At 48.6% G+C, this 25,739-nt stretch overlaps 1 protein-coding gene, 1 long non-coding RNA gene and 1 other non-coding gene across 3 annotated transcripts; 2 read left to right on the forward strand and 1 right to left on the reverse strand.

The window, feature by feature from the left end:
- Window positions 1–24,785, forward strand: SCAMP5 (secretory carrier membrane protein 5). The gene is given in 7 exon segments (NM_001260562.2): window positions 1–23; window positions 17,108–17,161; window positions 17,979–18,107; window positions 22,233–22,389; window positions 23,516–23,617; window positions 24,067–24,184; window positions 24,442–24,785. Coding segments are annotated over 6 exon segments (708 nt in total). The 5' UTR covers window positions 1–23; window positions 17,108–17,154; the 3' UTR covers window positions 24,637–24,785.
- LOC144330000 (uncharacterized) lies at window positions 2,902–10,166 on the reverse strand. The gene is made up of 2 exons (XR_013395807.1): window positions 9,006–10,166; window positions 2,902–4,339 (listed from the first exon to the last, which is right to left on the reverse strand). It is a non-coding gene; the product is annotated as an uncharacterized LOC144330000 (long non-coding RNA).
- On the forward strand, window positions 17,720–17,786 carry MIR7192 (microRNA mir-7192). The gene has a single exon (NR_130440.1). It is a non-coding gene; the product is annotated as a microRNA mir-7192 (primary transcript).
- Window positions 24,786–25,739: the final 954 nt, after the last annotated feature.

Raw genomic sequence — 25,739 nt, forward strand, 5'->3', positions numbered from 1 at the left:
AGGCAGCCGAACGGCCGCGGCAGGTGAGTCTGGGCATGAAGGCTGGGAGGAGAGCTTTGCAGGGAAGCTGGGCGCGTGGCGAGAGGGGTGGGGGTCGCTGGCTGCAGCTTTGTACCCTCTACACTTCACCTTTGGATTCAGGGAGCAGGCCGAACTGTTGAAGAGGTGGGGATGGAGGTGACCTTTACTGTTTGGGGCTGGGGAAGAGCGCTCAGGGCGCACCCAGGCCCCCCAAACCCACCAAGCACCCCCATTCCCATCTGTGACTCCCGCAGAGGGAACTGGGCCTTTGGGTGACGTCAGACCCTGGATCTGGAGCCTGAGCTTTGGGCCCTACATCCCCCCCAGCCCCACCTGGCGTTCCCTGGAAACCGACCTTCTGGGGATGGCGCGCGCGGCCGGGGATGGGGGCGACTGGAAGGGGGTGCCAATGGACTCCTTCGGGTCTTTCCTTCCAACCAGCGCCTGCAGGTGGACCTGGGTTGACTTCCCTCACCTCCCTGGGGCGGGCGACCTTTGGATGGCGGACCTCAGCCGCCCCAGGGTTGCTGGGGTACGGGAGCGCTGGCCCAGGCCACCAGGCGGGCTCCATCAGGGCTTTGGGTGGTGAGCTGGGGGCGCCGGAATTTGGCTCATTTCAGCGCTGGCTGGAGTCGGTCACGAGGATGGAGGTGAGGTGTTTGGGAACCGATCCCTTTCCCCCGCCTCCGGGAGCTCCTGGTCTGGGGGGTTGGGGGAACCAAGTAGAGACTGGGACTGAGCATTCGCTGTCACAGGCGGCTTAAACCGGTAATGTCCCAGCTTCCCGGTGGGGAGATCTGTGAGGGCCTAGCAGACTTTCCCAGGGACACAGAAAGGGAGGCGACAGCCAGCGAATAGGAGACTTCCAGAGGTGATGGGATTTGGGTGGGAGGAGAGGCAAGAGAGGGCATTCCAGGAGAATGTATGGGCAAAGGCACAGGGGTGAAAACGAGCACAGCTGTTAGGGGCTGAACCTGGGAGCTCAGCCATGTGACTGCCGGTGGGGTGGTGAAGTCTGGAGAAATTTGCAACCTGTACCCTATGTGTTCTGCCTCACGAAGCAGGGCTCTGAAAGAGGTAGATGGTTCTTGCAGAGGCATGATTGGCAGAGAGATTTTGTTTGGGGCTACACAGGTCTTGCTAACTTAGGTTTGTTCTGGGCTTGGTGAGCCCTAGGGCAAAGTCTCCAGAGCTGAGAGGGGGCTGTCTCTGGTGAATGGGCCCCTGAAAGAGGGTCTTAGCTTTAGCAAACCCCTTGGACAGTTAGTGGGGTCCCAGGATGGGAGTTCTAGAGAGAGACCTCGGTCTTTGTGGCTGTTTTTAATATTTTCCTGAGTGGCCACCTCCAAGCAAGTTCCCCAAGTCACCTGCCCTCTCTTTGCTAGCACCTTTCTCTAGGGATGAAATAATAGGACTAAGTAGTGACCTCTCTTGAGGATGCTCCTTGTTCTAGTTTAGAGCATCCCCCCGTTCTTCTCCCTCTTCCTTTTCCTTTCCTCCCCCATCCCTCTGCCTCCCTGTCCCTGTCCCAACCCCTTGCCCCCCACAGCATTTCCTTTACAGGCTGCACTTCCTTCCATGCTGCCAGCCGGGAGTTTCAGAAGGTTTCCTGGAGGAAGTGTAATACAGCAGGTTTGACAGCAGCTTTGGACTTAGTCTCATTGGGGGAGGGTGTTAATTGCCTCCCTCCCACCCCTTGGGAGAGTGTCCAAGTCTTAAGCAAGTATATGGATTCACTGTGCCCTGTGCTGGGTCCCTCCTGGAAACTCCATCCAGGAGAGAGTAAAGAAGAGATTATGGGAGAAGACGTGAACACTTAGTGCCCAATGACTGACTCAAATGTATGCAGCGGGATGCAGAGCAGCGGTTTTTGGAAAGGCTTCCCAGAAGGGGTGGGATGTGAGAAGGTGGTAGGACTTAGAGGATCTGATAGTGCTGCCAGTTTAGGGGCACTGGAAGCAGAGGAGGCAGCTAGAGATCATCTTCTGCGTGAGGCTGGGAGTGTAGGAGGCAGGTCAGCCTGTAAGCAGCAAAAGGTTGTGGGGAGGGAGGTTTGTAGCTGACTGGCACAAAGCCTTGAATGCCAGGCAAGGATCTGTAGGAGGCTACTGAACAGTCATCAGTAGGACAGGGATAGCATGGCCAGGAGACTGCTGCTTTCTGAGGATTATTCATAGTTCTGGGATTTCAGGACAGAAGATGGGGCTAGGAGTGGGATGAGGGGATTAGAGGTAGAGCAGGAGGGGGAAACTTCCATCTTAGCAGATTGACTCTGGGCAGCAGAAAAGAATCACCATTTCTGTGCCAGGGATGAGGGGCCCATCCTGGTGAGCAGGGAGCCCTGGAGTTAGCCCTAGGGCTCTGGCCTGATCTGAAGCCAGGCTTGACCCTCTTCTGCTGCCAGGGGCCTCAATCTCCCCACTGTGGGGGCTTCTGTCCTCCTAGCTTCACAAAAAGGAATGGAATACATTATAGTCAGGGTTTCTTAAACAAAATTCAGGTAGTATATACTGTCTTATTGATAATTAAGGAGGTGTTTCCCAAGGCCTACATCTTTGGAGGGGTATGTAGCCCCCATCCCCATTATAAAAGATTATCAGTTGAGCAGATTGCTACTTCTTCTGTTTTGTAGTCTTTAAGAACTTTGGTTTGGCCAGCACGGTGGCTCATGCCTATAATCCCAGCACTTTGGGAGGCCGAGGTGGGTGGATCACCTGAGGTCAGGAGTTCGAGACCAGCCTGGCCAACATGGTGAAACCTCGTCTCTACTAAAAATATAAAAATTAGCCAAGCATGGTAGTGCACATCTGTAATCCCAGCTACCAGGGAAGCCGAGGCAGGAGAATCATTTGAACCTGGGTAGCGGAGGTTGTAGTGAGCTGAGATTGTGCCACTGCACTCCAGCCTGGACAATAGAGTGAGACTCCAGCTCAAAAAAAAAAAAAAAAAAAAAAGAAAGAAAGAAAAAAAAAGAACTTTGGTTTGCAGAGGCCAGTGATTGCTGTCTTCCCCTCCAACCCCCCACCCCCCATTTCAAAGGCTTGCCCTGAAACAAGGGCAGAGAAGCCTGGAAGCTTCCCTTTCTGTGACCCTAGTCTTTTACCGCCCTCTCAAGTCCCAGATTCTCTCTGCCCTAATCTTTATATACAAACAAGGCAGCTTTGCCCTGTGCTCTGGTTTCTACTCTGAATCATTCATACTTTGCTGCACTGACTTCTCTGGAACTGTAAGCAGACTTTTGGGAGATTGTCTGGGACCAGGGACAAGGGTTAGGCTAGAGCCCGGTTAGGGAGGAGACTCCTCCTTTGAGGCCCCTATGTTCTAGTTGTTTTCTCCTCTCCCTCTGCTTCCTTGTTTTCCTGGAGGTCTTTAGTGCTAGACCACAGTTGCCCACTCCACATCCCATTGTCTCAGGGGAGGTAGTGCCTCTTTCAGTCACAATTTTTACCAACTACATCTGAATGTGGTCCTCATTGGCATGGGGCCACCTCTGAAATCTTAAACTCTAGTATTTTTCTCTAACCACAGTCCAACTTCTGCTTTATGTGCTCTGACCTCAAGGAGACCTCTGGTTCTCAGACACCTCCATTTTCTCCGTCTCATGAATTGCCTCTTCTGTGTTTTTTCTGAACTCCATGCCCTCAACCACTGTGCCACTTTGCCTGTGTGTCACTCCAGCTGCCATGAAGGGTCTCCAGTCTTAGCCATCCCTCCATCACTTATAGAAACCCCTCTCCTCATTCCCATCAGTTCCCCTTTCTATTCCATGGGAGGAGTATTCCAAACTGGACTACTCTCGCCAGGCCCTTTGCTCATGTAGAGGTTGGTTGGATTGTGTGTGGGGGAGGTGGAACCACCCCCATGTTTTCCCATTCCTCTCAAATCCCAGTAGAAGAAGATTCCTACTCTAATGCACCTGATCTGTGCTATGGATGCCGACCCATCCTATCTCTTTTGTACCATTGTCCATCAGTTATTTTCCCCTTCATTGTATTTTTAGACTCTCTGGTATTTCCCTTAATAACTCTCTCCCACCTTATAAATATGCTCAAGTCTTCTATTCTGGGAGAAGCCTTTCTAACTCTGTGTCCTCCTCTCACTGCTGCCATTTTAAACCTATGACTTTGTCTTGCTACAAAAGATGGATATATGACCATTGTAGAAATTTTAGAAAATAAAGAAAACAAATAACTTATCCCACTATCAAGAGACAACTACTTATTTGTTTATTTTTATTTTTATTTTTTGAGATGGAGTCTCACTCTTGTCACCCAGGCTGGAGTGCGGTGGCATGATCTCAGCTCACAGCAACCTCTGCCTCCTGAGTTCAAGAGATTCTCCTGTCTCAGCCTCCCAAGTAGCTGGGATTACAGGTGTATATCACCACACTTGGCTAATTTTTGGGTATTTTTAGTACAGACGGCATTTCACCATGTTGGCCAGGCTGGTCTCGAATCCCTGACCTCAAGTGATCCGAACACCTTGGTCTCCGAAAGTGTTGAGATTACAGGTGTGAGCCACTGCACCCAGCCAAGAGGCAACTACTATTAATCTTTTGGCGTATGATGTTTCACTCTTGTCCCAGATATTCTGTGACTGTGTGTATTAAAATTTCAGTCAAGCTTTTTGAAAGACTGGTCTGCTAGATCTGTCTCTTTTTCTTCTCCCTCATATTTTCCTAGTTTCTTGGCAGCTTGGCTTCTCCCCTTTCACTTCCCTGAAACCATAGAGCTCATAGCTGGCTCAATTTTGCTAGTGTAATGAAACACTTCCTGGCCGGGTGCAGTGGCTCATGCCTATAATCCCAGTACTTTGGGAGGCTGAGGTGGGTGGATCATGAGGTCAGGAGATCGAGACCATCCTGGCTAACACAGTGAAACCCCGTCTCTACTAAAAATAGAAAAAATTAGGCCGGGCGCAGGGGCTCTCACTTGTAATTCCAGCATTTTGGGAGGCCAAGGCAGGGGGATCACAAGGTCAGGAGATCGAGACCATCCTGGCTAACATGGTGAAACCCCGTCTCAACTAAATACAAAAAATTAGCCAGGCGTGGTGGCGGGCGCCTGTAGTCCCAGCTACTCAGGAGGCTGAGGCAGGAAAATGGTGTGAACCCGGGAGGCAGAGCTTGCAGTGAGCCAAGATTGCACCACTGCACTCCAGCCTGGGCGACAGAGCGAGACTCCATCTCGAAACAAAAACAAAAACAAACAAACAAACAAAAAAATTAGCCAGCCATGGTGGTGCACGCCTGTAGTCCCAGCTACTCGGGAGGCCGAGGCAGGGGAATCACTTGAACCCAGGAGACGGAAGTTGCAGTGAGCCGAGATTGCTCCACGACACTCCAGCCTGGTGACAGAGAGAGATGCCGTCTCAAAAATAAATAAATAAAATAAAACACTTCCTGATTGCCATATCAACTTGTCACCTGACTGCTTCACAGCCATGGACGTTGTTGACCCAGTTGACCAGTCATTAAAAAGATTGAGATGGATCTGTATTCATTGACATGAAAAACTTTCACAAGATACTGTTGAGTGGGAAAAAACAGGTTATAAAACAGGATGTGTGGAATGACCTCATTTTTGTCATATATGCTTCTATATACATTAAAATTGAAAGCCAACAAAATCCCCCAAACCTAAAGATCAGACTGTTAAAGGGGTGGCATCTGAGAAGGGGGATTTTGGGAAGACTTTTCTAATTTATGCGCTTAGATTTTTGTTTTAATTGCATATATTTTTACACATAACTAAAAAGCAACATATTAATTAACTAATTAGTTTAGAGATGAGGTCTCACTATGTTGCCCAGGCTGTAGTGTGGTGACCATTCACAGGTGCAATCATAGCTCACTGTAGCGTCCAACTCCTGGGCTCACACAATCCTCCCGCCTCAGCCTCCTGAGTAACTGGGACTACAGGCACACACCACTGTGCTAGGCATATTTAAAAAAACTTTAAGGCCATTTTTTTTTTTTTTTTGAGAGGGAGTCTTATTCTGTTGCCCAGGCTGGAGTGCAGTGGCGCGATCTCTGCTCACTGAAAGCTCCGCCTCCCGGGTTCACACCATTCTCTTGCCTCAGCCTCCCAAGTAGCTGGGACTACAGGCGCCCCCATCACGCCCAGCTAATTTTTTTTTTTTAGTAGAGATAGGGTTTCACCGTGTTTGCCAGGATGGTCTCGGTCTCCTGACCTCGTGATCCGCCCGCCTCAGCCTGTCAGAGTGCTGGGATTACAGGCGAGAGCCACCACGCCCAGCATTTTTTTTTTTTTTTTTTTTTAAGGAGAAGAAGAATAAAATCCTTCAATGGCTCCCATGACTCTGAGGACAACTCCAAATCCTTCCCATGGCCTTCAAGGCCAGGATGACCTAGCCCCATTTACCTTTCAACTCCATTTTTGCCTTTCCTTTGCTCCCTCCACTTTGAGATTCATCCTCCCTCTGCCTCTTTCTCTTCCTTAAGTATGCCATGCTATTGCTCTTCTGACCTTCACACCTGCTTTCCTGATTCTCTTTCCCTGGCCAACTCCCTATTCCTTGTTAAAGGTTCAGCTCCAGACTGGGCACTCTGGCTCATGCCTGTAATCCCAGCACCTTGGGAGGCCGAGGCGGGTGGATCACGAGAGGTCAAGACATTGAGACTAGCCGAGATCATCCTGGCCAACGTGGTGAAACCCTGTCACTACTAAAGATATAAAAAATTAGCCAGGTGCACACGCGCCTGTAATCCCAGCTACTCAGGAGGCTGAGGCAGGAAAATCACTTGAACCCGGGAGGTGGAGATTGCAGTGAGCCGAGATCGTGGCAATTGCACCCCAGCCTGGGCGACAGGGCAAGACTCTGTCTCAAAAAAAAAAAAAAAAAAAAAAAAGACTAACCTGGGCAATATGGCGAAACCCCATTCTACCAAGAAACAAAACAAAAGAATTAGATGGGCGTGATGGCACGCACCTGTAGTCCCAGCTACTTGGGAGGCTGAGGTGGAAGGATGTTGAGGCTGCAGTGAGCTGTGATTGTACCACTGCACTCCAGCCTGGGCAATAGAGCGAGACCCTGTCTCAAATAAAAAATAAAACAAAATTCAACGCCTGTGAAAATAAAAATAATAAAACAGAAAATTGAAGCAGCCATCCGGGACGCTCTCGCTGCCCATCTAAGACCTCAAACCTGCCTGCATCTGCTTGGATCCTGTTTGGCTTCCCACCTGTTAGGATCAAGGCTTGTCCACCTCCTTGCACTGGTGCCCCTGTGTCTCCCTCTTCACAGGCTTTGTCTATCAGGTAGCCTCTATCTCTACTGTAATTGCAACCTTTCTATATATCCTACACATCTCTGCCTTATTTCCATCTTAAATGACCCCCAGCTGCAGCCCTCCCTGGGCCCTCTCCCTACCCCCATATCCTACCCAGGTAGTACCCTATCTTTATTCTTGCTCTATATTCTCAGCCAGGCTTCTCTCTCACTACTGTCACCACCAAAACCATTCTTGCTGGATTCACAGCTGACTCGATGCTGTTAGTGTCATGAACGCGTTAGTCCCAGTAGTGCCATCCTTTCACATGGGAGCCCTCAGTGGCATTGTCACATTTGTCCAGTCTCTGCTCCTGGCTGTGGAGACTCCACACTCTCTGGGGTCTCCTCCTGCCTCATCAGCTGCTCCTTCTCATTCTTTCCCAACTATCCTATTGTGCTTTTTTCTTTTTTTTTCTGCTTGACTTTCTTGACTTTTTATTTTTTTGAACAGGTAATGCATTTATATGATTTACAGTTCACAAAGATGTTCCAAATTTTGTCAGTTCTAAGATGAACATTTTGATATTTCTGAAAACATTTTCATGTCTGTGTTTTAAAATTTCTGTCATCTTACAGTTACAAATTGGCTTTTTTTTTTTTTTTTTTTGACATGGAGTCTGGCTCTGTTACTCAGGCTGGAGTGCAGTGGCACAATCTCAGCTCACTGCAACCTCTGCCTCCTGGGCTCAAGTGATTCTCCTGCCTCAGCCTCCCGTGTAGCTGGGATTACAGGTGCATGCCGTTGCACCCGGCTAATTTTTAAATTTTTAGTAGAGACAGAGTTTCACTGTGTTGGCCAGGCTGGTCTCGAACTCCTGACCTCAAGTGATCTGCCCACCTCAGCCTCTCAAAGTGCTGGGATTACAAATGTGAGCCATGGTGCTCAGCCTGCAAATTGGCAATTTTTGTTTTTACTTTTAGTCAATAAAATAATGGTCTATCTTAAAATTGATGATGTCATCAATTATATGGAAATAGCATAAGGATATATAGTAAACATTGTTTCCCATCTACTCTATATCCATTCCGTTCCTTTGTTCTCCAGAGAGCCACAATTACCATGTTTTTTTTTTGATATCCTTCCAGAGATTCTTTGTGCATATATTGTCATTGTCAAATACAGATATGTATATTTTTCCCCACTTTTTATTTTGAAAAATTCAAAGCTACAAAAAAGTTTAAAGAATAGGGCAATGGGCTGGGCACAGTGACCTCATGCCTATAATCCCAGCACATTGGGAAGCCAGGGCGGGCAGATCGCTTGAACCCAGGAGTTTGAGACCAGCTTGGGCAATGTAATGAGACCTTGTCTCTACAAAAAATAAAAAAATTAGCTGGGCATGGTGGTGCACACCTGTAGCCCCAGCTACTTGGGAAGCTGAGGTGGGAGGATTGCTTGAGCCCAGGAGTTTGAGATTGCAGTGAGCTGTGATTATGCCACTGCACTCCAGCCTGGGTGACAAAGTGAGACCCTATCTAAAAAAATAAATAAATAAAATAATGCAGTGACCAACTGTATACCCTTCTCCCATCAATTGTTAATATTTTGCAACATTTGCTTTATCTTTTATTTTTACTTTTTTTTTTTGAGATGGAGTTTCGCTCTTGTTGCCCAGACTGAAGTACAATGGCATGATCTCCGCTCACTGCAAACTCCACCTCCCGGGTTCAAGCGATTTTCCTGCCTCAGCCTCCTGAGTAGCTGGGTTTACAGGCATGCACCACCACGCCTGGCTAATTTTGTATTTTTAGTAGAGACAGGGTTTCTCCATGTTGGTCAGGCTGGTCTTGAACTCCCAACCTCAGGTGATCCGCCCGCCTCGGCCTCCCAAAGTGCTGGGATTACAGGTGTGAGCCACCATGTCCGGTCTATTTTTACTTTTTAGAGACAGGGTCTTGCTTTATTGCTCACTGAAGGCTTGAACACCTTGCCTTAGCTCCTCATGTAGCTGAGACTATAGGCACACGCCACCATGCCTGTTTCTGCTTTATATATGTGTATAAATTTTTTTGCAGAACCATTTGAAAGGAAGTTACAGACCAGACACTGCTTCTAAAGACCAGCGTGTATCTTCTAAGAACAAAGATGTTCTATAGGCTGGCATGGAGGCTCACGCCTGTAATCCCAGCACTTTGGGAGGCCAAGGCAGGTGGATCTCTTGAGCCCAGAACTTCAAGATCAGCCTAGGCAGCATGGCAAAACCTTCTCTCTGCAAAAAATACAAAAATTAAAATTAGCCAGGCATGATGGCATGCGCCTATAGTCCCAGCTACTCAGGACGGTGAGACTTGAGGATCTCTTGAGCCTGGGATATCGAGGCTGCAGTGAGCTGTGATTGTGCTGCTGCACTCCTCCAGCCTGGGTGAGAGAGTGAGACCCTGTATCAAAAATAAAGAAAAAGAAAGAAAGAAACAAAAACATGCACACACACAATACCCAAGAAATTTAATAGTGAATAGTAGTATCTTCTATACAGCCTATATTCACGTTTCTCTAGTTGTCCTAAAAATGTCCTTTGTAGCTGTGATTTTAAAATCCAGGACCTGGCCGGGTGCAGTGGCCTGTAATCCCAGCACTTTGGGAGGCCAAGGTGGGCAGATCATGAAGTCAAGAGATGGAGACCATCCTGGCCAACATGGTGAAACCCCATCTCTACTAAAAATACAAAAATTAGCTGGGCGTGGTGGCATGCGCCTATACTCCCAGCTACTTGGGAGGCTGAGGCAGGAGATATGCTTGAACCCGGGAGGCAGAGCTTGCAGTGCAGTGAGCTGAGATTGCGCCACTGCATTCTGGCCTGGGTGACAGAGTGAGACTCCGTCTCAAAAAAAAAAAAAAAAAAAAAAAAAAATCTAAGATTTGGGTTGGTGTGGTGGCTCACGCCTGTAATCTCAGCACTTTGGGAGGCCGAGGCAGGCAGATCTCCTGAGGTCGGGAGTTCGAGACCAGCCTGACCAACATGGAAAAATTCCATCTCTACTAAAAATACAAAATTTGCTGGGCGTGGTGGCGCATGCTTGTAATCCCAGCTACTCCAGAAGCTGAGGCAGGAGAATTGCTTGAACCCTGGAGGTGGAGGTTGCAGCAAGCCACGATTGTGCCATTGCACTCCAGCCTGGGCAACAAGAGCAAAACTCCATCTCAAAAAAAAAAAAAAAAATCCGACAGCCTTCCCCATTGCATTTGGTTGTATGTCTCTTTTGTCTCCATTAATTTAGAAAGTTCCCCCTGCCAATTTCTGTCTTTCATAACAATAACATTTGTCTTGTAGAATTTCCCACAATCTGAATTTGTCAGATTGTTTTTTCATAGTTATTTTCAGATTAAACATTTTTTTTGGCAACAGTATTCATCCATGACCTTGGGTCCTTCTGTGCACAGCATAGCAGGAGGCACATGATGTTCTTTCTTTTTTTCTTTTTTTGAGACGGAGTCTCACTCTGTCGCCCAGGCTGGAGTGCAGTGGTGCGATCTCGTCTTACTGCAACCTCCGCCTCCCAGGTTCAAGCGATTATCCTGCCTCAGCCTCCCGAGTAGTTGGGACTACAAGTACGTGCTACCATGCCTGGCTATTTTTTGTATTTTTTGGTAGAGACAAGGTTTCACTATGTTGGCCAGACTGGTCTCTAACTCCTGACCTCAAGTGATCCGCCTCGGCCTCCCTCTCTTTTTTTTTTTTGTTTTTTGCTTTGTTTTTTTGAGATGTAGTCTAGCTGTGTCACCCAGGCTGGAATGGAGTGGCACGCTCTCCGCCCACTGCAACCTCCCTCTCCTGGGTTCAAGCTATTCTCCTGCCCCAGCCTCCGGAATAGCTGGGATTACAGGCACCCGCCACCACGCCCAGCTGAGTTTTCGTATTTTTAGTAGAGACAGGATTTCACTGTGTTGGCCAGGCTGGTCTTGAACTCCTGACCTTGTGATCCTCCTGCCTCAGCCTCCCAAAGTGCTGGGATTACAGATGTGAGCCACTGCACCAGGCCCTCCCTCTCTTTTAAAAAATAAAATGGACTGGGCGCAGTGGCTCAAGCCTGTAATCCCAGCACTTTGGGAGGCCAAGACGGGCGGATCACGAGGTCAGGAGATTGAGACCATCCTGGCTAACACGGTGAAACCCCGTCTCTACTAAAAAATACAAAAAAAGTAGCCAGGCGAGGTGGCAGGCGCCTGTAGTCCCAGCTACTCAGGAGGCTGAGGCAGGAGAATGGCGTAAACCCAGGAGGCGGAGCTTGCAGTGAGCTGAGATCTGGCCACTGCACTCCAGCCCAGGCGACAGAGTGAGACTCCGTCTCAAAAAAAAAAAAAAAAAAAAAAAAATGTCACTTTGGATTCATGGATTTTTTAAAAACAATAATCCATGTGGGCCAGGCAATGTGGCTCATGCCTGTAATCCCAGCAGTTTGGGAGGCCGAGGTGGGTGGATGGCTTGAGGCCAGGAGTTCAAGACCAGCCTGGCCAACATGGTGAAACCCTGTCTCTACTAAAAATACAACAACTGGCCAGGTGCGGTGGCTCAGGCCTGTAATCTCAGCACTTTGGGAGACCAAGGCAGGCAGATCACGAGGTCATGAGATCGACACTATCCTGGCTAACACAGTGAAACCCTGTCTCTACTAAAAAAATACAAAAAAATTAGCTGGGCATGGTGCTGCCTGTAGTCCCAGCTACTCGGGAGGCTGAGGCAGGAGAATGGCGTGAACCTGGGAGGCGGAGCTTGCAGTGAGCCAAGATCGTGCCACTGCACTCCAGCCTGAGCGATGCAGCGAGACTCCGTCTCAAAAAATAAATAAATAATTAAATAAAAAAACAGTTAGCTGGGTGTGGTGGCGGGGTGCCTGTAATCCCAGCTACTCGGGAGGCTGAAGCAGGAGAATCAGTTGAACCCAGGAGGCGGAGGTTGCCTGAGCTGAGATCACGCTGCTGCACTCCAGCCTGGGCAACATCGCGTGACTCTGTCTCAAAAAAAAAAAAAAAAAAAGAAAGAAAGAAAAGAAAAAAAAATTCACATGGTTATTACTTTTGATACTCTAATTGTCCCAAATTTGGTTGGTTGTAGCCTTTTCAGATTGGCTCTTGTGTCCTTTTGACTTGCCTCCATTAGTTATTGAGTACTTTCTTCTTTCTGATACCACAAGATGTTCCAGGCTAACCTTGTATTTCCTTTTCCTGGCTTGGAACCAGCCATATATATTTAAAAAATTCTGTGTTCATACTGATACCTCCGCTTTGAATCCAACACCACAAGGCTCTTTCTTACCTTTCCATGGTCTGTATTCTGTCTCCTTCAGTGAGAACCCACCTTCCCCAAATCATCAGCACACTGACTCATTTGCCCTCTTCTGTAGTATACATGGCAAAGCTTTAGAGTCATTGCAGCAGTACCAGCAGTAAGAGTAAACCTGCTAAAATTCATGCCTTTTTTGCAGTTTCTTTTTCTTTTTTTGAGACAGGGTCTTGCTCTGTCACCCAGGCTGGAGTGCGGTGGTACAATCACACCTCACTGCAGCCTTGACTTCCAGAGTTGGAGTGATCCTCTCACCTCAACCTCAGGAGAAGCTGGGACTATAGGCGCACATCACCATGTCCTGCTAATGTTTGTATTTTTTTTTTTTTTTTTTTGAGATGGAGTCTCACTCTGTCGCCAGGCTGGAGGGCAGTGGCATGATCTCAGCTCACTGCAACCTCTGCCTCCCAGGGTCAAGCGATTCTCCTGCTTCAGTCTCCCGAGTAGCTGGGACTACAGGCACATGCCACCACACCCATGTAACTTTTGTATTTTTAGTAGAGATGGGGTTTCACCATGTTGGCCAGGATGGTCTTGATCTCTTGACCTCGTGATCCGCACGCCTCGGCCTCCCAAAGTGCTGGGATTACAGGCGTGAGCTACCGTGCCTGGCCATGTTTGTATTTTTTCTAGAGACTGTATCTTGCTGTGTTACCCAGGCTGGTCTTGAACTTCTGAGCTCAAGTGATCCATCTGCCTTGGCATCTCAAGGTGCTGGGATTCCAGTCATGAGCCACTGCACCCAGCCTGTTTGCACTTATTTTTGCCCTTGAGGTTTATCTTTCTAAGAGTACACAGAATTACTGTGATCAAAAGTTACTTGGGCCTTTTTTTTTTGTCTGTAAGATTGTTAGCAATTTAAAGTATAGTTAGCTTGATTTGTTTTTGTTTCAGTTTTAGGGTTTGCTTTTCTTTTTGGTTTAAGTTTTTGAAATATGGAAGTCATTTTATGTGTACAAGTATATTAAAAAAGCTTGTTAACAAGTATGTAAAGAATGGAAGTCTCTCTACTCATCCATTACTTTCTGGTTGATTCTTCCTGTGTTTCTTTTCAAAAATAAGCAAATTCATATGTGCATTTTTACTTCCCCTTTCTTACATAAGGGGTAGCATATGATTTACACTTTTCGTCCTCTGCTTTTTTTTTTTTTTTTTTTAAACTTAATATATCCTGGAAAGCATTCCACAGCAGTTTACTGAGCTCATCTTTATTTTTTTTTTTAACTTATTTTATTTTTTTGAGACATGGTTTCACTCTGTCACCCAGGCTGGAGTGCAGCAGCGCAATCTTGGCTCACTGCAACCTCTGCCTTCTGGGTTCGAGATTCTCCCACCTCAGCCTCATGAGTAGTTGGGATTACAGGCTCATGCCATCATGCCCGGCTAATTTTTGTATTTTTTTGGTAGAGATGGGGTTTCACCATGTTGGCCAGGCTATTCTCAAACTCCTGACCTCAAGTGATCCTCCTGCCTTCGCCTCTGAAAGTGCTGGGATTACAGGTGTGAGTCACCGTGGCTGGCCTCTTTTTTACATCTGTGTAATACTCTATTGCATGATGCATCTTGTATATTTAAATAGTCACATTTAGGTTGCTTTCAGCATTTTGCTAATGCAAGTAGTGTCATGTTGAATAACGTGTGTGTTTGTCATTTCTTATATCTGGGTAAATGACTAACAGGATCAGGATTATTAGGTTAAAAGGAAAATATATTCTTATTCTCTTCCTTTAACATGAAAGGTTTACCATACAGACTGTTGTACATCTTGCTTTTTTTAACTAATCATGTTTTTGGAGATTTTTCCATATCAGTACCCGGAGAACCTCTTTCTCTTTTTAAAATTTTTAACAGCTGCAGAGCATTTTTAAAAATAGCTGCGGAACAGTCCATTGTATGACTGTACCATTGGTTTAATCAGTCCCCTATTGATGTTATCCTTTGTTATTCAAAACAGTGCTGCAATTAATGCACCTGTGTATGGATATCATTTCCTGATTGTCTCTATCATACCCTTCTCTTTTCTTTTTGTGGTAGATGTTACTGGGTTTTTATATCTGTATTTGATCCCATATCACAAAAGGGCCCAAAAGATTGTAATTGCCTGATCTTTTAATCAGGTCCAGAGGAATTTGACTGGAATGCTAGAAGTGTTTTTATATGTGTGTGTGTGTGTGTGTGTGTGTGTGTGTGTGTGTGTGTGTGTATGTTTTTCCTTTGAGACAGTCTTGCTCTGTTGCCCAGGCTGGAGTGCAGTGGTACAATCACGGCTTACTGCAGCCTCCACCTCCCAGACTCAAGCAGTCCTCCCACTTCAGCCTCCTGAGGAACTGGGACTATAGGCACGCACCACCATGCCTGCCTAATTTTTTATTTTTTGTAGAGATGGAATCTCACTATGTTGGCCAGACTGGTCTTGAACTACTGGTCTCAAGTGATCCTCCTGCCTCAGCCTCCCAAAATGATGGAATTACAGGTGTGAGCCACTGCGCCTAGCCTGAAGTTTTTATTTTAAAGCAAACTTCTCATGGAAGTCTAACACACAGGAGATTGCACAAGTTGTAACTGTATGCTTGGAGAATGTTCACAAAATCTACCTCTGTGTATCCAGCACCCCTACCAGGAACAGATGCTGGGCCCTCAGTTGCTGCCCCATCAAGGGTAATACTGTCTTGACTTCTAATACCATAGATTAGTTTTTCCTGTTCCAAAACTTTAAGCAAATTTCTGCCCAGCTTTTAAATGTTGCATTGCCTTAGCACTTGGTTGTGGACCATTTTCTGCTGTTGACTCTATAAATGTCCACCAAAGTTACTGTTCTAACAAGGTGATTGCTGCTTGGTTTCCTTGGCGTTAACTTGCCAATGATTACTTAGCATGGGTCAACCAGGCCTGCTGCTGAACTTCCAGGAGCAGAGCATGTTTGTACATTCCAGATTCCTATAAGACGCCCTGTCCAGGTGTCCCCCAGCGTCTCATATCCTGCATGTCCATAGCACACGCTGCTTGTCCTCCCCTGGAACCTCCGCCTCATCTCACACAGGCTTGTCATGATGGGTCTCCACCATCCACTCGGAGTTAAGTGGGCAGGGAGTCTTCCAATTGCTCCCTTTCCCTTACTCCTTAAAACCACCTCAAGACTCCTTCAAACTTGTCTCCGAAGGGTCTCAGGGAGCACAGCCTGCCCACCTTGCCTCTCTAGCCTCATCTGCTGCTCCCTCATTTGCTTTCTGCTTTGGCCATAGTGGCTTTCTTTCCCTTATGATAGGTGGCTCATGCCTATAATCCCAGCACTTTGGGAGTCCAAAGCGGGAGGATTGCTTGAGGCCAGGAATTTGAAACCAGCTGTGCAACACAGCAAGACCTCCTATCTACAAAATATTTAAAAATTAGCATAGTAGCCTGTCCCTGTAGTCTAGGTACTCGAGGCTGAGGCAGGAGGATGGCTTGAGCCCGGGAGTGCCACTTCACCCCAGCCTGGGTGACAGAGTGAGACCCTGTCTAAGAAAAAACACAAGTGTGAAGCTCCTTCCTAGTGAGGAACTGTCCCTGTAGGATGCTTTCCCATCTGTCTGGAAGGCTGTTTTGCCCGGGGAACTCTTCTTCATTCTTCAGGTCTTTACTACCACTTGTATTTAATTTCCCTGAGGCTGGGTACAGTGGTTCATGCCTATAATCCTAGCACTTTGGGAGGCTGAGGCAGGTGGATTGCTTGAGCCTAGGAATTCAAATTAGCCTGGGCAATATGGCGAAACTCAGACTCTACAAAAAAATATAAAAATTAGCTGGGCATGGTTCATGCCTGTAGTTCCAGCTACTTAGGAGGCTGAGCTTGGAGGATCACCTGAGCCTGGGGAGGCTGAGGCTGCAGTGAGCTGAACTTGTACCACTGCACTCCAGCCTGGGCAACAGAGAGAGACCCCATCTCAAAAAAAGTTTTTTTAATTAAAATAATTTAATTTCCCTGACTCCCCAGACCAGATTAGATCACTGTGACATGCTATATATGTTTTCACGGCAGCTGTGCTTGCCTTTTATATGATTTACTGCAGAGGTGATTGTTTCATGGGGAGAGCAGGGACCACATCTGTCTTGCTCATTCTCTCTTCCAGCACCATATAAGTGTCTTAATAAATGAACAAAGGCAAAAGGAGTGAAGGGAGGCTAGCCTGTGACCAAGACTGAGGCTCAGTCTGTACTTCAAGGTCAAGGAATAGAATGTCACTTGGCTTTCCCTATATGGGATCCCTTCCCAGGTTCCTTTCCCATCCTTGGATGGGGTTTTCGGAGGGTAGATTTTGTACCTTGAGGCAGAGGGCAGGAGCAGCTGGGAAGATGCAGCTGGTGGAAGGGTGGCTCTGGGAGGAGGGGAGCTGCCTCCATTGTGTTCACGGTACTGTGGGAGTATGTGCTGGGTCCTGTCCTGGGGAGCTTGCTACGCAGATGGGGAGTAGAGAGGGACTGGGTTGAGTGTGGTCCGATCTCATCCTTCTCTGGCTTTTCTTTCCTTCCAGTTCAGGACAAGAGGTGTGGGCAGGCCACTGGGCCAACTGGTACCATCATGGCAGGTAAGGAGAGGGGCAGGCTGTGTGGGTAGGATATGACAGTGAGCATAGCGTGGATGGCCCTCTTCCTGGTCCCCTTATCTCCCCTAGTCTTTGGAGGCCAGGTTCTTTCCATCTTATTGTCCCTAAGCTTTCCCCACTCTCTCCACTGAGGCGTGTCTGAGAACCTCAACATGACATTGTCTAGCCCTCTGTCAGATCTTTGGTCCTAGGGACCAGGAATTGAGCACCTTGATGTCCTTGTCTTACTGTCCATCTGCCTGATTAGTGGCCCCCCTCCCCTCTGTCTCTATTGCTTTCTAATACTCTGAGGCCTTTTTTTATCTGGTTCAGAAGGCTCAGAGGTATAGAATGCCAAAGTTGGAGGGAACTTTAAGAACCGTGTAGCCCAGCCCCCACTAGGCAGATAAACTGAGGTCTAGAGAGGGGCGATGATTTGCCCTAGAGCACAAATGCTGAATGGAGGCTGGAACCCACATCTGTAGATTCTCACACATCCCGCTTCCTCTGCTTGGAGCTGCCCCCGCTGAGAGGGTGGCACCTTGAGGCCCCGAGACAGTGTCACTCAGAATTAAAAAACAATAACTGTGGTCTGTCAAGGTGACATTGTTTTTTATTCTGAGTGACACTGTCTTAGGGCATTTGGCTACTTTGGGATCATCTCAGCTGACCTGGGGAGGTAGGGACGGCTGAGTGGGGGAAACAGAGCAGCCGGTGGCCACAGGGGCCAATAGGGCAGCACAGCCAGAGAAATGATGAGCGTCTTGGATTGTCAGGGGAAAGACTGGAAGTGATGTTGTGCAATGTGTCTCATCCACAGAGAAAGTGAACAACTTCCCACCATTGCCCAAATTCATCCCGCTGAAGCCATGTTTCTACCAAGACTTTGAGGCAGACATTCCTCCCCAGCATCTCAGCATGACCAAGCGCCTCTACTACCTCTGGATGTGTGAGTGCCGTGGGATGGGGGTGGGCCAGGGTGACTGGAGGAGGAAGGAAGACTGGGCGTGCTGGGCAGCAGGATGGGGTGCCCACAGGCCCGACTGTCCTTCAGTCCCACTGTGGCATATGCATGGACCATAAGTCTTCCCCTGCCAGGCTCCCGGAGGCTTCTTCCATGGGCCACTTCCCCGACTGGGCCTCAGTTTCCATCAACCTCCCCATCTAGGCCTCTCCTCCCTTCCTTCCCCTCCACCCTCCTTTCACAGAGCATCTGGACAGGGGTCCCTCTCTGCAGTGTAATCCCTGTCTTCTTGCTTCCCCTTTCCCTTCCACTGGAGTAACTTTCCAGGGAACATCTGAGGACTGTCAGGACCTCAGGATTCTGGATTTGGAGAGGAATCCTTCCCTCAAAACCTTATTTGTCTTGCTTTCTCTGGAAGATTGCTCAAAGAGGAGGATTCAACTGGGAGTTGGGAGCTGTGGGGTCATGTTCGCCTGGACACTGTGCTTCCCAAGCAGCAGGTTCCTCATTTGTAGGAAGAGAGTATTGGCTTGGCGATTGCTGTGATTCCATGCAGCTCTGTGTTGGGTGGTCTGTACCTGTAAGAGTCTAATGTCAGGCACAGTGGTTCACACCTGTGATCCTGGCACTTTGGGAGGCTAAGCCAGGAGGATCACTTGAGGTAAGGAGTTTAAGACCAGCCTGGGCAACACAGCAAGACCCCTATCTCTACAGAAAATTTAAAAAAAAAAAAAATTAGGCCTGTGTGGTGGCTCACACTTGTAGTCCAGCTACTCAGGAGGCCAAGGCAGAGGATCCAATGAGCCTAGGAGTTTGAGACCAGTGTGGGCAACATAGCAAGACCCCATCTCTTAAGAAAACTAGCTAGGGATAGTGGCACTTGCCTGTAGTTCTAGCTACTCAGGGGACTAAGGTGTGAGGATCACTTGAGCCCAGGAGTTCAAGGCTGCAGTGAGCTATGATCATGCTACTGCATTCCACCTTGGGTGACAGAGTAAGCACCTGTCTCTAAAAAAAAAATTAAATAATCTAGAATTCTTTATTTAGAAAACCTTAGCATCAATGTTCTAAGGTTTTAAGGTTGAGAGTGTAAAGGCCTCATTTCTGGTGATCTGCAGCAGGTGGTGGGAAAGGTGTCTTCTTGGGAGGATGGGACTTGGCTGTGCTGAGGTTGGTTAGAAGGTACCTCTTAGGCATGTGAGGGGAAGGGAGGCTGGCTATCCTGTGCTGGGTGTGAACCCCAGAAGCCAAAGATACCCGCAGTGTGACTACAGTTGGATTCTGCTATGTGTGACATTGCCCTCAGTGAGGCCTGCACTTAGCTGCCTACCTGGGCAGATGCTTGCACATGCCAGGAAGGTGGTAAAATATGCTGTCTTTGCAGCAGGTCCCCCATGGCATGGTAGGAAGAGGATGGGGCAGACAGACTCCGTTTCAAGGCCTGGCTTGGCCTTTGAGTGAAGAAGGGATCTCCTACCATGTAACCTGAGAGAAGGGGGGATGGAACAGGTGTGGGTAAGTCTGTAGATGTTGGGAAGCAAATAAGGAAGTTAACTCTGATGGCTTCCGTTTTTTCCATCAAATATGATGTAGTGGGGAGAGTGGGCTCAGGACAAGGCTATGGCCATGTTTGTAGACAGAGAGTGAGGACACTCTCCAAAGAAACCTGGCCCCTAAAATTTCTGGGCCACACACAAGGTCCATTTGAGGTTGGCTGATGTGAATTTATACTCCTGCCAGTCTTCCTCAGGGGGTCCCCTTTTTTCTCAGCGACATTCAGCTCAGGTACAGATGAGAATTATGTTCATCTAGGATGAGTGTGACCAGAAGACAGGGCAGGAGAGGGAATAAGAAAATGAGTAATGAATTATGGACTCTAAGCTGAATAGGGGGAAGAGTGAAGACAGACAGAAACTGATCGCTAGAGAGAGAGGGGCTGAGCCCATGGGTATCCATTCCAGAGAGGAAGCAGAGTAATTGCAGCAGAAGTGTTTGAGCAAGGGAGCTGGGGACAGGTTGGACTAGGGAGAGATGTAACCAATGTAATAGGTTAGTGTCTTTTCTATATAAAGAGCAAATAAAATCAGTTCTTAACACCAAGCCTCCAGGAGATTTTGGGACAATGAACAGGGATAGAGGAAATACAGCTGAATGTACAGGAAGAAATGCCCACTCATTATGAGGGGCCCTGAGATGGGTGACATGGTGGTCAGGCCAGGCTTGTGGGTCACTGTCTGACCTGGACTCTGGGAACTCCACTCCTGGGAACATCTCATCCAGAAGCTGGATTTAAGGGCTATAAATATCTCCTTAAGTCCTCACTAGGCACTCGCCAGGTGGTTTACTCCCAAGGAAATGTATATAACCCTTGAGGTGCTTAAGAGTTTTATTCAGAAGACAGGACCACAGATGCCTGGCTGTTTGAGGCCATGATTGAGCCCTCCTTCGTTTGTTTGTTCAGCAGGTCTTTGTGGACTTGGCTTTGTTTTCAAGGAAGGGAGTGCCCTGATGTTAGATAATGATGTGCTGCACAGACCTGGGTGTGTGTTAGTACCAGCATCACTTTTATCTGTAAATCTTTGAGGTCCCTGCTGGCCATGACTCAGTGACACTATGCCTCCTAGTTCAGATAGATGAGGTGGGGACAGAGGAGGGAGAGCCTGGGTCCTGTTCTTGGGGAACTTTTAGTCTGGTTGATGGGCTGGGATTTACATCTGGGGAAACTTGAGAGCAGCCCAGGTCAGCAGAAGGTCAGAGGGATGGGAGACGATGAGGTTGCAGTAGCAAAGGAAGACTTCTTCGAGGAGCTGGCATGAGAGTTATCTAAGAAATAGATTAGATAGCTGGGCACAGTGACTCACAACTATAATCTGGCACTGTGGGAAGCCAAGGCGGGTGGATCACCTGAGGTCAGGAGTTCGAGACCAGCCTGGCCAACTTGGCGAAGACCCATCTCTACTAAAAATATAAAAATTAGCTGGGCATGGTGGCGGGTGCCTGTAATCCCGGCTACTTGGGAGGCTGAGGCAGGAGAATCGCTTGAACCTGAGAAGTGGAGGTTGCAGTGAGCTGAGATCACGCCACTGCACTCCAGCCTGGGCTACAGAGCAAGATTCCATCTCAAAAAAAAAAAAAAAAAAAAAAAAGAAATAGATTAAATAAAGACTGAGATTCCAAGGCCAGGTGTGGTGGCTCACATCTGTAATCCCAGCACTTTGGGAGGCCTTGGCGGGTGGATCACGAGGTCAGGAGATCGAGACCATCCTGGCTAACAAGGTGAAAACCTGTCTCTACTAAAAAAATACAAAAAAAATTAGCCGGGCATGGTGGCGGGTGCCTGTAGTCCCAACTGCTTGGGAGGCTGAGGCAGGAGAATGGTGTGAACCCAGGAGGCGGAGCTTTCAGTGAGCCAAGATCGGCCACTGCACTGCAGCCTGGGCGACAGAGAAAGACTCTCTCTCAAAAAAAAAAAAAAGACTGAGATTCCAGCCGCCAATGCCTGCCCTATTTAAGTGCAAGGTAGATGGCACAATGGCTAGAAGAGATGTTTCCACAAGGCCTTTTACTTTTCCTTTTCCATGCCCCTCTTTCAAAAGAGAAAGTGTAAGGTCGGTTTCCCATGTCCTGGACTTGGTGATTGCTGTGAGTCTGGGAGGGTGAGGGGCTGAAGCCATTCTTATAAGGACAAAAGCATTTTACCACCCTGAGGCTTTGGAGCCCTTCAAAGGGGCTTGCTGGGCAGAAGCTCTGGGTTCTGGAGCCTGTGCTCTCCAGATTTCTCAGGAGTGGGTGCTGGGGTTGTTGGGGTGGGGGGTGGCGGTTGGTTCGAGCTCCCAGCTTGCTTTCTTACGGTCTTTACTCCTCTGTGTGTGTATGTGTGTCTCATGTGTCTCTGTATGTATTTGTTGGTACGGGTTGTGGGTCTTTTGTGTGGGTGTGAATCTGTGAATGTATCTGCATCTCTCTGTGTTTGTCTGTGCTGTTGGCCTGGCTTGATTGTGGGTCTCTGTTGCGTTACTGGTGTGTGCGTGCCCATGTCCATGTGCTCATGTGTCTCTCTATGGGCCTGGGTGTCTGTCTCTATGTGTGCATGTGCTCCTGGGCCTGCAGTGAACAGCGTCACGCTGGCCGTGAACCTGGTGGGCTGTCTCGCGTGGCTGATCGGAGGCGGGGGAGCCACCAACTTTGGCCTCGCCTTTCTCTGGCTCATCCTCTTCACACCCTGCTCCTACGTCTGCTGGTTTCGGCCCATTTACAAGGCCTTCAAGTAAGTGGTTGGTACTAACTGCAGTGCCTAGCCGTCTCTTTGCCTGTCTCCCCTGCCTCTTCTCCATATCTTTTCTCACTTCTTTTTTTTTTTTTTACCCTCCCCCAAACTCACTTTCCTTTGTTCACCTTTGGCTCAGATTGCTAGGTAGGGCTGGGCTTGGGCTTTCTGGGGGTATCAGGTTGAGGTGAGAGGGCTGAGAGTTAGTTCCTTTCCTCCTCACTCTACCCTTGGGTAGGGGAAATACAGAGAGACCAGGCCTGTTTTTTCTTCTGTCATCACCTTCCTCGGGCAGCTGCATGTTAAATTTTGCCTGTGGGGCTGCCTGTCTTGGTGGAGCTGCCCATCCTAGTACCTGTGGGGCTAGCCGACTTGGTGCCAAGGACACCATCTTTCCATGTGCCAATGGAACCAGCCAGCCATGCACCATGGACGCTGTTCATGTGCAATGAGGTCATCCAACTGTGTGCCAAAGGGAACACCCATCCACGTATCAGTGGAACTTGCTGTCTCGGTGCCAGTGGGTGTCCACCTAGTGCCAAATGGCATTTTCAATCTTTGTGCCCATGTGACTATTCATCAGTGTACCAAGGCTATCTGTCTTAGTGCCAGTAGAATATCCATCTCAATGCTAATGGGGCCTTAAATCTCTTTGTGCCAATCAGGCCATCTATCTAAGTGCCAATTAGCTACTATTTTGGTGCCAATAGGGTGTCCATTCTAGTGCCAATGCGACTTTCTATCTCTGAGCCTATGGGACCATCCATTCATGTACCAGTGGAGCTAGCTGTCTTGGTGCCGGTGTCCATCCCCTTGACAATGAGACTGTTTATTCCTGCCTCAATGGAGCCATCTATTTCTATGCCAATAAGCCGTCCATCCATGTAACAGTGGGTGGTCTGTTCATGAGGAAATCCCTCCCTGTGCGATGTTGCAACACACAGGTCTACCATGTGGAAACTTGCAAAGATGTATGGGTAAAACTATCCCATTCTGACCTCTCAATTAAGGCCTTTAAATGTCTTCTGTCCATTACGCACTTAAACTTGGAAGGGCTTGGGGGCCTTGAAGGCAGGGAAGCCCTTGCCTTCTGCCCAGGTGACGGGAGCCACCTCCTCTGCCGCAGGACTGACAGCTCCTTCAGTTTCATGGCATTCTTCTTTACCTTCATGGCTCAGTTGGTCATCAGCATCATCCAGGCCGTGGGCATCCCAGGCTGGGGCGTCTGGTAAGAGGCAGGGGTGTGGCCTGGGGCTGGAAGGGGTGGCACTGCGGGTGTATCTTTTGCGTACCTTTGTGTGCTAAGCTGCCTAGCCTATGGGGCCTGAGTGACATGGGTTGTTGGGAGAGTGAGAGGATTCGGGATAGTGTAGTAGTACAGCCATAGCATCAGAGGGAAGGAGAACCTGGCAGTGGTTTCTTGAGGGCTGAGGGGTGTCAGGGATTATGGGAAAATCTGGGGAAAGGAAGTGTTGTATCTGAAGAGCACCTCTGAGCCACAGGGAAGGGGTCTTCTTGAGCCACTGACACAGGCCCTTCGGGTGTCAGTAAGATGGTCCCTCTGCATCCAGTGATATGTTTCCTCCCTGTGACAATGAGATGGTCCCTTCCTCTGGGAGAGGGGCTCCTGGGCACCGCTCATCCTGCCCGCAGCCCCACACTGGCCTCTTCCTGCAGCGGCTGGATTGCCACCATCTCCTTCTTCGGAACGAACATTGGCTCGGCAGTGGTGATGCTAATTCCCACTGTCATGTTCACAGTGATGGCCGTCTTTTCCTTCATCGCCCTCAGCATGGTACGTGGTCCCCTCAAGGGTGAGAAGGTGGCTTAGGGAAGGGGCTGTGTTCTGAAACAAACCCTCCTCCAAGTTACAAGAGGATCCTGAGGTCTTCCAAGAGACTCACTCTGGAATGGCCTGCAGGACTCTCCTACAGAGGCATGCATAGGGAGGGAGCACTGTTTTTTTTTTTTACAGATAGGTCCCATCTATTTCCTGGATGCGCTGTCTTTTTTTCTTTGATTAACCCTTTCTTATGCTCTTTTTTCCTACAGGTTCATAAATTTTACCGGGGAAGTGGGGGGAGTTTCAGCAAAGCTCAGGAGGAGTGGACAACAGGGGCATGGAAGAATCCACACGTGCAGCAGGCGGCCCAGAATGCAGCCATGGGGGCAGCCCAGGGTGCCATGAATCAGCCTCAGACTCAGTATTCCGCCACCCCCAACTACACATACTCCAATGAGATGTGAACCAGCCACACCTACCAGGTGGCAGGGCTGGGGCCATTGGGACAGGGGGCTCAAGCCACATCATCATTTGTGGTGACCAAGCAGGGTTCCCCCTTTCCTTTTTCTCCTTCCCTACTTTGTACAAAGGACCAGAGTTTTTTATATATATATATATATATATATATACACACACACACACACACACACACACACATATATATATATATATATATATATATGTATATGTCTGTCCCCCGGCCCCCAACCTTTGTATTCTGCTCTTGGCACTCTGCTCCCGTGCGGTGGTAGCTGTGTCCGTGTCCCCTCGTGAAATAGTGTGCAGTGGAGGTCTCTTGTTGTGGTGCTAGATGTGTGTTTAGAGCTAAACCAGCCCCCACCCCCATCCTCCACCTGCCCCTCCTGCCCCTTGCCCCTCTGACCCTGGTCCAGGGACCCCTCACAGGGCCAGGGGATGCATAGCGGAAAGACTGGCCCCTTCCTAGGGTTATAAGCTGGAACTGCTTCCACTTTCAGTCTTCCTGGGAAGCAGCAGTTTTTAGCACTCTTGGTGGTGGGTGGGAGGATGGGTACAAGCCCAGGATATTCCCTTGCTCTTCTCATCCGTCCAGGCCTCCCCTCCCTCAGCCTCCTCCTCCCTCATCTGTTCCCTAATGTCACATTCCCTGTGCTATCTTCCCTTGCCCAGGGTCTGTCTGTCTCTTTCCTACGTGGCTTTTCTTTGTCTTCCCCAAGGCTGAGTATCCCAGTTTTACCTGCTCCTGAGACTGAGCCCAGATCCCCAAATCTAACTTGATTTACAGTTCAAGGAAGCTGATGAGGGAGTTGGGCCTTACCCCTGATGTAGGAGGGGCACACAGCTGGGGGTGCAGAGCCCACCTGGGTAACTGACACCCAGGGGATGGAAATGCAGGGTTTCTACTTGGGCCTGAGAGTTTGGTCTGCAGGGGCAGGCTCCTTTTTTCTCTCCCCTGCCTTCTCCTCCTTCTCTCCCCAGAGCCCCCTTGAGCCCCTCTGCATATGTCCCTCTGCCTCCTCCCCATGCCCCCAGCTGCTGTAGCTTGATTCTCCTACCCTGACCGCACCATGTGCCAGGTGGCATCTGC

Source organism: Macaca mulatta, chromosome 7 (assembly GCF_049350105.2).
Source record: "Macaca mulatta isolate MMU2019108-1 chromosome 7, T2T-MMU8v2.0, whole genome shotgun sequence".
Taxonomy (NCBI): Eukaryota; Metazoa; Chordata; class Mammalia; order Primates; family Cercopithecidae; genus Macaca; species Macaca mulatta.